Source organism: Miniopterus schreibersii (assembly GCF_964146895.1).
Source record: "Miniopterus schreibersii genome assembly, chromosome: 11".
Lineage (NCBI taxonomy): Eukaryota > Metazoa > Chordata > Mammalia > Chiroptera > Miniopteridae > Miniopterus > Miniopterus schreibersii.
The window spans coordinates 54,765,055-54,779,924 of record NC_138111.1 but is presented as its reverse complement, the minus strand read 5'-3'; the positions used below and the strand labels follow the sequence as shown (position 1 = coordinate 54,779,924).

The following is a 14,870-nucleotide window of genomic DNA, read 5'->3' as shown; positions in this document are numbered from 1 at the left end:
CTTTAGAAGGCACTTTATCATTGTCCCCAAAGATAGGGATATACCACAGGAATTCTTATTTAAAAGGTGCCTATGAGTGGGCTTTTTCTATGAGGAAAAAGGTCCATTTATGAAGTTGCTAAGTTAACTTGCTTTGTGGTGTGAATTTTTCATGCCCAATAGGTCAGACAAGCAGGATAGGGATAATTTGCTATTTAAACTCTGATATGGAGTCAGGGCTGAAGTCAGCAGGGGTCACAGTTAACCAGAGCCAAGGTGACAACAATGGGAAATATAGTGGCTTACTTGCCATTTCCACTGGACAAAGAGGCAAACACCTACTGAATCTAGTGGCAGGATGACCCCAGGTTCCCTTGGGAAAGCACAAGAGGCTGCTCCCCTCTTCCAGCATCTCCTGATGCACCACAATTCACACTCCCAGGGCTGAATCCCACCTTTTCTTCCAGAGCTCTTGTTGGAGCGGGAAGAGGAACAGGAGTATTGTTCTTGTGTTTGATTAAAATGGGACGGTTATTTCAACAGTGTTCAGTGAGGGCCTACTATATGTTTGTCACCTTGTTAGGTACTTGTTAGGTATGACAAATAAGTCACAATGGTGCCAGAGTTCACTTCAGAAACATACTTCTGTCTACTCTGCCTCAGACTGCAAAAGACCATTTTGTACACAAAACAATGATGATCTTGATTTATAGATAATATTTATACATATAATTTTAAATTATAAAGACATTTAAATATATATACATTACATATAAATAACTTAAAATATTCTTTATATGAAATAAGAGTAAAAACATCATGTTTGGGTTCAGGAACCCTTGCTTTGAGCTGTGGCTCTGTCATTCATTAACTTGGGCAAGTTACTAAATCCTTCTGAGACTTAGTTTCCTCATCTATGAAACAGAGCACATCATTTACAAGATTTCTTTCCACTGTCAAACACCATGGTTTAAGGAATTGATGGTGGCAGTTTACTCAAACCTAGACTCTCTTCCTTTTTAGCATTCCCTTAAGAACATTGAAATTGAGTATTGAATATTGAGGGAAACTCAATTCCCTCAATATTGCAATTGAACGTTTCTTTAAGAATATTAAAACTCTGGAAGCCTATGCTTACTTACTAACAGTTTAAAGAGTTAGGCTATGTCCAAGCTCCAAACCCATCAGATCTCCTTGGGCCAAATGCTGACACCTTCTAATGTCCTCACGGCTTCTATCATATTCTTTTTTGGTGCATGCCCATTTAATCTTCCAAGGGAAACTCAATTCTCCAAGGTCAGAGGTCACCTCTTATATTTATCCTACATGTAACTTAGAGGCAACACTTAATGAATATTCATCCAATGGCTATCTGAATAAATGAATAAAATTCTGTCTCTTTACACTTCAAGTCTCCATGCTACAGGTTGAATCACAGAACTTGGCATAAAACCGCAGCTTTCTACACAAAATCCCTGATTTAAAAATTAAGCCACATTTTTGGCTGTTAAAAAAAAATACTACTTCTATGTTCATAAACTACCTATATAACTAACAAACCAAGATTTGAGATCAAGAAAAGCCCTAAACTTAAGAGCCTAAATAGTGATTTTTTTCTCATCAAGTTTGATTAAAATGGGAAGACATGCTCTTCAAGCCCCGTGTTCACAGTCACACCGCATTAGCGTTGAAATGCTCCAAGGATTGGCTCCCGGAATAGACACACTTCATTGGCAAAGCTGCAGTAGCAGCTACACATCCTAGGCTTTCATCTCTGTAAGCAGAGGCAACAAGGAAGGGTTCTTAGGGGGGAGAAAACCTCAGTAAGCACCATAACTCAGTGTAGGGCAACAGTCTCTGGGCCCTGGCTGCAGACTCGCAGCTCAGCCCAACACAAAATAAATGAGAGCCTTCACTGAGCTGATTTTGTGACTTCCTAAGACTGGAGGTTTACTGAGGCACTGGTGAGACGAAAAGCTGTCTGAGCCTCTCTGAAACCTGAGCTGGCAGGGGCTAGAGATCCCATGCTTTGGTTTATCATCAACTTGGGGTGTGGAGCAAGTATAATGTTTAATTATTTTTCCCTAAGGAAGCGATGGTGTGTAATTAGTCATATTGTTCAGATTTCTTTTTTCTTAGTACTCTAATAATTGCCTTTTAAAAAAAAGTAAGATAAACACAAACATTTTTATTCTATTCCACCAACTCCCAGGCTCTTCGGGGAAGAGACACAGAGTGTCCTTAGCCAGGGACAAAGGGCTATAGTTTACAACGAGGCTGAGTCCAGCATTGGGCAACAGCAAGTGATGGATGGTGTCCAAGCAATTGTTGCTCATTTTAAACACCTATTTTATGCCAGGAACTGTGATAGACTCTTTTTTAATCAGGAGTTTTTAATGCTTGGGAGTACTCTAGCCTGAATGTTTATGTCCCCTCAAATTCATACGGTGGAATCCTAACCCCCCAAAGTGATAATATTAGATAGTCGGGACTTTGGGAGGTGATTATGTCATAAGGGGATTAGTGCCCTTAAAGAAGAGACCCCAGGGAGTTGGCTTATCTCCATCAAATGAGAACACAGCAAAAATCAGGCAGTCTGCAGCCCAGAAGAGGGCTTTCCCCAGACCCTGACCATGCTGGCATCTGATCCTGGATTTCCAGCTTCTAGAAGTGTAAGGGAAAAAAGAGAAAAATAATACATTTCTGTTTTTATAAGTTACCCAGTGTGTGATATTTTGTTATAGCAGTCTGAATGGACTAAGACAGGAGGGTACATGTGTGGGCTTCATGTGGACTAGACTATGAACTTCCTTAAATTACATACAAAATTTTACATGTATGGATTTTTCTGGAGGGGGTAATCTACAGTTTTCATCTGATTCTCAAAGAAGTCCTTAACACAGAAGTTAAGAATAAATGCTTTACTTTTGTTACCTCTATTTGAAATGCTCCCCCCCATCCCCTCCATCAATGTGGGCAATTCTTGTTTTGCAGGTCTCCATACAGAGATCAGCATCTAAACAAGGTTAGGTAACTTGCTCAAGGTCACACAGTGAATAAGTGGTAGAGCCAGGGTTCAAACTGATGTCTGCCTGGCCCTAAAGTATGTATTCTTTCTATTAGAAGGCCCTAGGTGGGAAGAAGGGAAGGGATATTGATTTTACCTTTATGTACTTAATTGGAACAGGGAAAAGAGGAGGTGGAGGGGGTTAGTCACCCCCAACGGGGTCCACCAGGGGCAGTCATCCTGGAGGTGTTTACCTAGGATCAGAAGCTGGGTGTTCTCAGTCAGCTCTCCATGCACGTTGGCTGCCCTGCAGGAGTACAGGCCCTGATCCGAGGAGGACACGTCTGTGAGTAGCAAGGATCCCTCGTGCAGATGGTGAGAGGAGCCCAGTTTGCTTTTATTCCTGAACCATGTGATTTCAGCTTCAGGCACACCTAGGAAGAAAAAAATACTCATCAGCCAAACATGTTCAGGTGACTCTGGAGGCATTTATAGCCTCTTAGAGGGCATTGGGCAGGAAGCATCTGCCTAGGAGTCTTCTACCAGCCTTTGGCCAAACTAAATAATGCCTCAGCCCTGTCCGTTGTCTGGAGATGTGACTTTTCCAACCTATGCTGATGAGGCAGGAAGAGGGAGACCAGTTAAAGAGAAAGCATGTAGCTGGGAAAGGGCACCTCCCAGGTGGAAGGAGAATATAAAGATTCCTTGGAGAAAATCTATTATAAAAATATAACAACCAAACCTAGATCCCTCAGTGAATATGAATGATAGATGACTACATGAAACAAACAAAATGTTGAGAAAGTCAGACATAGAAGAATACATACTGTATGATTTCCTTTCTGTGAGTAAAAAACAAACACTGGTAACATCAGTCTATGCTGCTAGTAGTCAGGGTAATGGTTCCTCTGAGAGGTGGCGTGAATGGGGAGGGGTTGTGACAGAGGGAGCGCCACAGGGCTTGGTTGCCGGTAGTGCTATTTTTTGACCCAGGTGCTGGTTTGGTGAGTTTGGCACCTGTATGATATGTGCACTTTTCTGTAGAGATATTACACTTCAGTAAAACATGAAAAGCCACAGAATATTAATGCATTCATGAAGCAGACAAAGGAAAGCTGCTAGATCCTTACCAGAGCTGAGACTACATGAAGAAAACATGGCTGTATTTTGAAGCCTGTGTATTTTCTTAGAACAAGAGAACATGGAACTATGGTATCAGTAGCCACCATAGAGAAAGAAAGACAGGAAGAAAGTACTCTGCTGTCTCCTCAGTCCCAGTTTACTGTCTGTGAGGAAGAGCTGGGGAGGTTGTGTGCATGAATTGGGACTGTATACTTCATTTAGGAAGCCCTCTAGTGGGTTATAGACTGAATGCTCATGTTCCCACAAACTGACATGCTGAAGCCCTAACCCCAGCGTAATGGTATTTGGAGGGGGCCTTTGGAGGTCATGATGGGGAGGGTCGTAATGGTATCTGGAGGGGGCCTTTGGAGGTCATGATGGGGAGGGTCCTCATGACGGGATTAGAGCCCTTGTAAGAAAAGACTAGAGAGCTAGTATTCTCTGCCAGGTGAAGACATAGCAAGAAGATAGCTGTCTGCAAACCAGGAAGAGAGTTTTCAACAGGTACTGAATGGAGCCTCCAGAATCATGAGAGGTAACCTTCTATTGTTTAAGCCACCCAGTATATGGTATTCTGTAATAGCAGCCTGAGTAGATTAAGACCAGGGGACTGCCTTAATTCCTTAGGAAGTTTCCTTGTGGTGGACATGCTAATAAACAGGCCTCAGCTTAGCACAAGCCTTCTGAGATGGTCTGCATAGAAGGTTCTGTAGCAGGCTGAGCTCTGAGTGAGTTGGGAGTCAGAAAGTCTGTGGTATTAATTTGAAGGTGTCCAGGGAACAGAAAGCTCCATCCCTTGTACCTCCTAGCCTGCTGGCCCAGCTCACAAAGTTTACTCATAGAATTCTTGGGCATATATTCAGGGTATATTTAGAATATCAAATCCTGGTAAACAGGGGCAAACCAGGACTAGTCAAAGGGCCAGACCTTTCGTCCTGTGCTTTCCATGAGTTGGGGCTGGATTTTGCCCTTAATGGGCAGCCTCCTATTTAGGATGCAAACACCTTCAAGGAGTTACCTGTGTAGCTGTTCCTTGTCCTTGAATCTGACGAACAAAATTTACCTGCAGTCTACTCTACCTCACCCAGCTGGAGCCCTGGAGCACTTGCTGTTCCCGAGCCCAGTGGAGAAAGTGATGTGGGGCGGGAGGGTGGTCTCATGCTCCCTTACTAATGGTGAGCTGCCTGTGTGAACTCACTGTTATCCCAGCTGCTCTGCTGCCTCAGGTGGGGTTCTTCAGGCCTGGAGTGGTGGCCTAAGTGTTTGGCCAATCTGTGAGCCCTTTCTCCCTGTTATGGGGAACACAGAAGTGACTCTGGTCTTCTCTTTTATTTATATGGCCCATAATTCAGTGTGAATCCCTAGGGACCTACACACTGGCTGGAAGATGGAGGCAGGGCTGCTGAGAGAGAGTGGAGACTTGGACACTGCACCCCTGATCCATCAGGGAGAGGCACACATGGTGACACTTGATGCTCAGGTGCATGAGAGGGGCCAGGCTGGCATCATCTTTAAAGACACCTGGACAGAAGATGCTGGTGAGAGGCAGGAAAGCTGATTTCTTATGGCAGAACTACAAGGGAGAGCAAGAGCATAGTGATGCCCGGCCATGCCAGTGTGGACTTTGGACCCTGAGCTCAGCTTTTATGTATTAAAAATAAAAGCACAGCATTCCGGAGAAAGTCTCTGAAAAGTAAGTTGCAGCAAATACCCTCAGTCATTTCTCTCCCCAAGAAAAACAGAGGTCCAAACATATTTTCTACAAGTATTTTCCTTGTAATGAATGGCTTGTATGTAGCACGGTGGCTGGCACCTTCTTTTGAGGAGGGCTGTGGGCAGCACGCATACGATGCCTAATAGGAACCAAGGCCCCTTGGGAGCAGCAGGCAGAGTAAGAGAAGTGGATTAAGTGGACCTTCAGTTCCACCCACAAAAGCGTGCTGGCTCAGTGAGCGGGGAGCGAATATTCTCTCTGTGACTGTGCCTCGTGGAGACGAGCTGCTGCGTGTGTTCCCAGAGCCAGCATTCGCAGGACTCTCTGTGTAACATGGCAGCTCCTGCAGCCAGGCGCCCTGCTGCTTACCAGTGTGTCCTCCTCTGGGTGCTGGGACCTGAGCTCCTGCAGGGCAGCCAGAGGCAGAGGGAGGCAAGAGGGGAGGGGAGAAGGGAGGAGAGGAAAGGAGAGGAAAGGGGAAGAGAGGGGAAGAGAGGGGAGGAGGGGGAGGAGAGGGGAAGAGAGGGGAGGAGGGGGAGGAGAGGGGAGGAGAGGGGAAGAGAGGGAGATAACCCCAGGATGGAGGGACCTGGAGCCATTTCTCACTTCCCAGGCAGTGGTGTAAGCCTCTTCTCTCCCCTCCCTCCCTCTTTGCCTCCTGCCCTCATGAAATCGGGTCTGTTTACTGGAAGGGCTCAATTCCTCAGGCCCATGGGAGAAATGGAAATGCTCGGGAAAGCAAAGGGTAGAAGGAAGTAACCTTCAGTCTCTGTAAACTGGAACTATGGGAGTTGACAGCAGTGGCAAGGGAAGAGAAATTATGTAGGAATCATTCTAATATATTTATTAGGTACCTGCATCATGAGCTTGCAAAGATGGAGGTGTCATTGCTGGTGCCACATTTGGGGGATTCCTGTCTTAGACTACAGGCCTTAGGCAGAGAATGACACCAGAAAGATGCTTTGAAATATCCAGTCCTTCCATGACTGGCTCTGACATATTACAAATAGAGTTGGAATAAGGGAACAGGAAAAATAAGTGGGGCATTATAAAGCCTTTTTTTCTTTTTCTCTCCAGAGATGACAATGATGCTTTAGAAGACTCCACTGGGTCTCAAATGTGCCAGAGTCCCTCAAAAAGGTTTGAAACACATGCCTAATACTGACGTTCAGAATGCCTAGATACCAGGGTGCACAGAGGTCAGGAGCTATGCAAAAATATCCTGAATATGTTAGAGGGAGAGAGAACATTTACTATGAGCCAAATATTTTATAAACGTCATCACTTTGTCACAATGATCCTATGAGGACTATTATTAACTCCATTTTACACATGAGAAAAGTGGGACTCAAAGAGATTAGATAAATCTGCCAAAAGTCACATTAGTTTGGATCCCTGTATGATTACAGTTATATGGGGACAAAGCCTGTCTGCCCCTCCTTAGCCTCCAGCCAGTCAGAGACCTACAAATGCCTAGGTGCCAAACTCATACACTTGATGCCAGATTCCCATCTTAATAAGTACAAAGTCCTCACTTAACATCATCAATAGGTTCTGAGACTAAGAAAGGTATAAAGAAATCAATTTTACCATAGACTAAATGATATAAACGAGAGGTTTCTATGGCATTTCATCAACATTATAACAAAACAACATTGAATGAAATGACATTCCTGCTGTACTTAATGCTGTCTGCATTATATTAGACTGACTCCTGAGAGAGGATCTGAATCGCTGCCAGTTATTTCTGGTATCAAATCCTTAAGAACTTTCTACTTTCAGAATTAACCTTTCTGCTGTAATTGTAATACCAAGATATTGTTAGGAGGGAGGTTTCTTGAATCCACCTGTGCCGGCCTTGCCAGCTCTCTTCTTGCTGAGAAGCTTGGTCAGGTTGTGGGAAATTTTTTTTTAGCCTGTTGTGATGTGACAGCATATTCTACAGACAGAAATGTCTGCAAAATGACAGAAAATAGACCCAACCACAGAACAAAGACCACAGCTATGCTGTTGACAAGTTTCTTGGTCAGGCTTCATACTCTGGGCTCCCTACCTTTACTTTCCCCCTTTGTGGCATATCTTATCAACAATACAATGCCCTCCCTGTCACTTGAAAGAATCAATAAATGAGTCTGGCCAAATTGCGTTGTAATTTGATATGATTATGAGGATTAGTGCCTTTAATCTCCACGGAGCTGCCATGTAGGGTGATGTTATAATATTCTTTTTATAAACTCAGACAGGATATTCTTGTTAACTAGACTACTTGTTATATTTGGAAGGCTGCTTGCACCATGGCAGCCTGTCAACATCTCAAGGTGGGTGTCCACTGAAAGGTGCACCTGACATGGTAAGTTTGATGGCCTGGTACAAGCCAAGGAAAGGATACAGTAACTTACATGTCAGTCTTGGCAATTCTAAAAAACAATGGGAGTCTGGAAAGGAGGCTTTTCGCCTTCCAATTTCTCCATACTGACTGTGCAGTCACTGATAGCTGTTCACAGAACCAATTTCCGTCTACCCAGCTAAGCTACACAGCCTACCATCCCTTGTAGCTGTGAGTAGCCATGTGACTAGGAGGGAATGTGAAAAGTAGTGTATGCTACTTCCAGGTGTGGCCCTTAAAAACCTTCCTGGCCATTCTCTGCACTTTGTTTTCCCCTCTTCTGGTTGGCAGGCTAGAGATAACCAGCAGGGAGGCCTTGGAAGGCATGTGTTCAAGGTAACAGAGCCATCAGCATTCTATGACCCTGAATGACTGTGACTCTAGCTGACCAGGAATACTCTTTAGACTCTCAAGGAAGCAAAAATATACTTGTATTGTGTTTGTGTCATTATACATTTGGGGGTCTATGTGTTACCAGAGTTTAGCCTACCCTAACATACTGCCCAATGTTGACTCCTCAACTAGTTATTTCTGCATCACGAATCCTGATAACTTTATCTCCTAAGTCCTTTAAAAGCTTCCCTTGCTCTTAGGATAAAATCCCAAAATGTACCATAATCTATGAGAGCATGTAAGGTCTAGCTCCTGCCTACTCTCTCCCAACCTCCCAGCCATACGTCATGACACTTTCTTCTCTGTTCTCTATATTACAGCCACACTAGCCATATTTCACTCCTTCAGATGCAGCATGCTCTTTCTACCTCAGGCCCTTTGCACATTCTATTCCCAATGACTAAAACATTCTCTCCTCCCCCAAACCTTTGTCTTCTACTCAGTTTTCTGAACTCTTCTTAAATAGAGAACACAAATGGGGGGTGGTACAATAAATTGGGTCATTTTTCAAGAAAAAGCCTCAGCATACTCATTGCCTAATGCTTTTTATGTTTAAGGGTTGGGAAGCATATATGAGGCTGCATTTTACAAGTTGAAAGCATATGTGTGCAAAAAGCTATCTAATGAAAAACTACTAACAACTCAAACATGTAAGGACATGAGTCACTCTATGTAAACTATGTAATATTCTTAAAATAGATGATTATATAGCCATTAAAATTATGTCATAAGAGCTGTAAGAGCCACTTATAGCAGCAAAATAAAAGTAGTTCCTTCTGCCACTTAGCATTACGGTGGAAAGTATTGTGACTGGAGACTCAGCTAAAGGACGCTTTTTTTGTCCAGTAAATTCATGGAACAACTGTATAATCTAAAGGGGCTTGGGGGACTGGGTGAAAAAGGTGAAGGAATTAAAAAGTACAAGTTGGTAGTCACAAAATAGTCATGGGAATGTAAAGTACTGTATAGGGAATACAGTCAATAATATTTTAATAAGTATGTATGGTGCCAGGTAGGTACTTGAAATATTAGTGTGGGGGGGACCACTTCGTAAAGTATACGATTGTCTAACCACTATGCTGCACACCTGAAACTAATACAAAATAATACTGAATGTCAACTGTAATTGGAAATAAAAAGAATTTGGAAAAAAGTAGCAGGCTTTCTTACCCACTTTGAAAAAATGTTTTACTTAATAAAAGCAATAATGACAGAGACACACAGATTTATTTTAGTTAACTATGATTAACACAAATGGTTCTATGAATAAAAACAGAGAATTTAATGTGCATGGCCAGGCACAAACTGGATATCACAACCTAAGATCTCATTATAAGGCTGCCTAGATCTGGTCTCTGGATGAACGAGGGACAGGGCCCCAGGCTGCAAGGAGAGTTGGCCAAAGCTGGTTTTAGTGTCCTGAGCTCCCCATGGTAAGTACTTCCTCACCTGAATTCTGGGTCTCTCAATCTTCTTTAAGTGCCCAATTCCTTGTTTTGCTGCCTTTGCTCTCCATTTTTTCCTCCAACTCTCAAGAGGAGACCCAACATAGTCCGTTATACCTCTAGTCAATGTTCTGTTTCCAAGGACTATGTTCACAGTGATCAGGTGGGGAGTGACAGTTCTGTACAGAGCGTCCCACCTGCACCACCAGTCCCTGCACAAAGGGACAGCTCATTCATGGAAAGCCCTGTCAGGGGTTTTATCTTGCTCCCCATTTGGTAGCACCAGGCCTGAAGGGATTTGGTTCTAAAAGATTTCACTGATGAGGTTGGATGTGCAGGCCAAAGGAAGCTTTACATAGCTGCTGCTATATTGCTGGTTTCCTGGAGCTATCAGAACATTTCCTGCCTGTCCACTCTGCACACAGGGTATGACTGGGGAGCCTGGGTTGGGGTGTGTCAGAGTAGGGGATATCTGATGAGGACAGCAATCGAGGGACTGCACAAGAGCCATTCATTGCTTCTTTGCATTGTGGTATGAGAAACAGGGCAGACAGCACAAACTTTGGTCCACAAGAAGGGACAATTAGCTGCTGGGCTTTGTTGCTGTTTTTTTGTTTTTTAATTGAAGGCAAATACCTTTACACAGAGCATACCACCATGCCCTATTGTCCACTACTCCTCCACTTCCCTGTGACCTTCTGGTCCCTATAGGCCTCTGACCTTGCAAAGCCAACCCAAGGGCAACGCCTATCTCACAACTCCTAACAGTGCTGGCTATTTTTGTTAATGACTCCTACTCCCTTCTGGTGTGAGCAGGCTCAAGGTTCTTGTTGGTCTTATCTCTGCCACCTACTCCTTACCTTTCCACCACCACTGCTCTGAGTTCAGGGCCCCACTACCTCTCCTCTAAACTACTATGATGGCTTCTTAACTGGCTGCTCTGTTCTAGTATTTCCTTTCTTCAGTCTATTTCATGCACTGCTGACAGCTTACTCCTCTGGAAGTATGGCTCCTTAACATCACTCTCTATCTGCCTTTGTTTAAACTCCTTGGCCAAGCACTCGAGGTCTCCCATGTGCAGTTGCAGCCCACCTTGCTAAAGTTTAAGCCCCTCCACACCACTTCTGCCCTCTGGGCTCCAGTCAGACCAAAGCACACACTGTTCTTTTGTAGTCCTGAGGCTTTCTTACTTCCATGAATTTTCTCATACTCTTGTGTCTTCTTGGAATACTCTTTGCCCCCATCTTTGCATGTCCACTTTCTACCAGTATGCAAGGCTGATAAAAAATCCACCTCTTCTATCTCATCTGTTGCAGTCAGAATTCATGTTTCCTCCTCTAAACTTCCACAGCACTTTCCAGTTTCAGAGTGACTGAGGTTCATGCCTTTCCTACTATCCCTGAATCCCTGAGAACAGAATTTATGTTTATCTTTGTATCCCCATCTTAGCACAGGGCTCCATTAATATTTGAACAAATGAATTAACACATAAATGAATTTCTCACCTGCAACTTGGCAATTAATTGTCACATTCACTCCTTGCACTGTTTTGATGGTGTTGCCTATATCCACTGTGATGGCAGGCTCCTTGGTGTTGATCACAGTCATTCGTGACGTTTTCACTAGTGGCTTTCCTGAAGATGAGAAGAAATGATAAATTTTACCATATATAGGTTTCAGGTGTACAATTCTATAATACATTATCTGCGTATTGTATTGTGTGCTTATCACCCCAAAGTCAAGTCTCCTTGTTACCACTTACTGAACAAGCTATCTTTCCTTCTCTAAATTGCTTTGCATCTTTGTCCAATTCAGTTGGACATATTTTCGTTGATCTATTTCTGAGTTCCCTCTTCTGTTCCACTGATCTATGTGTTTTTCTCTATCAATACCACATGATCTTAATTATTGGAGCTATATAATTAATCTTAAAATTGGGTAGGCTGATTCTTCCTAGTTTATAATTTTTTGATATTCTATTGACTTGGCCTTTCCACATAAATTTTAAATTAATTTTGTCTACAACTATAAAATCTTGCTGGGATTTTGATAGGAATTACATTAAACCTGTATATCAGGTTTATCAATTTGGGAAGAACTGTCATCATTATTGTGCTGACTCTTCCAATCCATGAACACTGTTTCTCTATTTATATTTCCTTTAATTTCTTTCATCAGAGTTTTGTAGTTTTCAGCATACAAGTCTTGTATATATTTTGTTTGATTTATACCTAATTATTTTGTATTTTTTGAAGGGATATTAAATATACTGTATTTTCAATTTCAGTGTTCATGTGTTTATTGCTAGTGTATAGAAACATAATTAATCTTTGTATATCCTGTGACACTGCTAAACTCACATATTAGTTTTAGGACTTTTTTTGGTAAATCCTTGGTATTTTCTAAGTAGGCAATCATTTCACCTGCAAATAGTTTTATTTCTTCCTGTCTGATCTGTACTCCTTTTATTTCCTTTTCTTGTATTATTTCACTGGATAGATCTTCCAGCCTATGTGGAATAAGAGTGGTGACAGTGGGATTTTGGTATGATGAGTGATTTTCAGTTGAAATCTGAACATTTTCATACTATGTTATGCAACCCTCGATCTTATTTAAACCTTGTTTTAGCTGGCTTTCTCTGAAACCACTCAAGTGGGGGAGCAGAGGTGCCATCTCGTTACTATCCAGTGAAGGTAGAGGTCCAGGTTCTCTACTTCGCCTCCTTTGTCACCTAAGTGGGGGATCTGCATTACCGCTGGGCAGGAGTGGCGCTTCTGGCTCCCTGCTTGGTCTCCATTGATGCCACGGTGGGAAGACCCTTATTACCGCTGGGTGGTGGTGGCAAGTCCTGCCTCTCCAGGAGAGGGTAAAGAAGGCATCATAGGGTATGGTCTCCACATTATGCCCTGGATGGGATGAAATCTGTCTTCTCTGATGTGGCAACCATGAGGGTGTTGGGAACCCCTTTTAGTCTGACTAGGCGGAGCCTTTGCTCCCCACTCAGCCTCTGCTGCTGTGGGTGGCAGTGGACTACAGTGTTTTCTGTGGTGTGTGAAGTAGAATGGTATTTTCCAAAGTTTTCTGTCTTGCTCGACTGCCTTCTCCCGATGCTCTGCCTAGAGAGAACAGGACAGGGGTGGGGCTGCTTTCTCCCGGTTCCCATTGCACTTCCTGGTGGCTGGCCTGGTCAGCTCCAAGGCTGGGATCTCAAAGGCAAAAAGAAAACTCGAGGAAGTCACAATTGTGCTGTCCCTTAGTTCCCAAGATCCCTAGTCAGTCTGCTTCCCATTTCCACATTTCAGTCTTCTTATGTTTGTTTTGAATATCGTGTCTATGGATTTTAGCTGTGTTTAGCAGGAAAAACAGGGAAAGTATACCTATGCCATCTTCCTGGAAGTGGAAACTCTGTGCACATTACATTTTAATAGGCCTTTATCAGCTGGGGGGAAACCCCAGGACTTCACGTACCGGACCACAAAATACAAGGAAAAATTCATTTACTGAGCACCTTGGGGAAATAAGGGTCCACATGAGATCATTTTCAAATACATAAAGCTTAATTTTGTGTAAGTCAAATGGATTTAATTTTGTTTCATCCCTTTTACAGGCAGGACATTCTACAATGGTATTTGTTCTTCTGTGCCTTCATTAATTGTGAAGAAAACTAATTCAACAATGCCCTTTGGAGTCTTCTCTCTGTTTTTATGCTTTTTGCTTTCACCATCACCTCTTCAGCCTTTATTCCTGCTTGCACTGCCACACAGCCTCATGTTAGAAGCTGTCTTGCTTTTTTCTCCACTTCCTTTTCCCCCCAAATGGTGGAGGCATTTATCTCACAAAATGTCTCTTGAGAGGTAGAGCAGGCTCCAGGCCTTAGGGATCCAGGTTCCTCTGATGACTCGACAGTGGTCCTAAGGCTGCTTCCACTCGCAGTCACCGGAAGACCTCCAGTGCAACCCAGGCTTCAGCTCCCAGGCTTGGAACTAAAACTCTAACTCCTTGTGTTATAGACTGGGATAGAGAGAGTTTAGGCTACCGCAGCAATTTCCAATTGTAGTTGTTTTGTTTACTTGTTCCAGGTTTCCTCACTATGACAGTCATAAGGGATGTGAAATGACTGGCACCTAATACAGCATCAGAAGTACTTAGGTCGTTATTAGAGATGCTTGCCAAATATTTCTAAATCTCCCTTCCTCAGAACTTTTTGGTTGAGCAGTTATCTGACTAAAAGTGTTGGCCAGTAAGTTTGCTGCATGACAAATGGTTCCAAGTCTCCTATATAAAGTATGGGGTGAGGGTTCTTTACTATTTAGGGCTCTGGGAAAGGAATTAGCCATGTGAGAAAGACAGAGGTGACAACTGGCCACTGTGGGAAACGTGATGGGCCGTGTACATGAACATGAAGAGGGATGGGTAAGTCTGTTTAAATAAGTAATGGAGCACTGAATGTGCATTTGTTGGCCTTTGAGGTTGATTATTTTCTTCTGGATCCTTGACCTGGTTCCTGGGAACTTGGCCATAGACCCTGGCTGGAACCTATTAATCTCTACTCACATGCCTTCTCTTTCATTCCTTTCAGGTTTGCTTTGGTAAGCATTGGCTACTGGGATGCCTCTTACATCCAGCATCTTGGGAGACTGTCTAAAGAGAAGAAGGCCTCTGAAATTAACAGAGGCAAATGACCATCTTTCTCCCCAACATCTGGTCATCAGCTGAGCAGCCTGAAGTTCTAGGGATGCATTCTTAAAAAGAGAGTTCCAGTATGCACTCTCTCCAATAGTATATGAAAGTGCTTATTTCTTGCCCAGCCAGCCTGACTCAGCA

The 14,870-nt window shown here is 43.2% G+C and overlaps 1 protein-coding gene across 1 annotated transcript in view; it reads right to left on the bottom strand.

Moving 5' to 3' along the window:
* Positions 1–14,870, bottom strand: part of ADAMTSL1 (ADAMTS like 1) — a 368,021-nt gene that overhangs the window by 60,698 nt on the left and 292,453 nt on the right. The window contains exons 21-22 of the mRNA XM_081151642.1: positions 11,552–11,680; positions 3,241–3,420 (exon numbers count right to left, since the gene is read on the bottom strand). Coding sequence (XP_081007768.1) covers positions 3,241–3,420; positions 11,552–11,680 — 309 coding nt within the window. The remainder of the gene's footprint in view (positions 1–3,240; positions 3,421–11,551; positions 11,681–14,870) is intronic.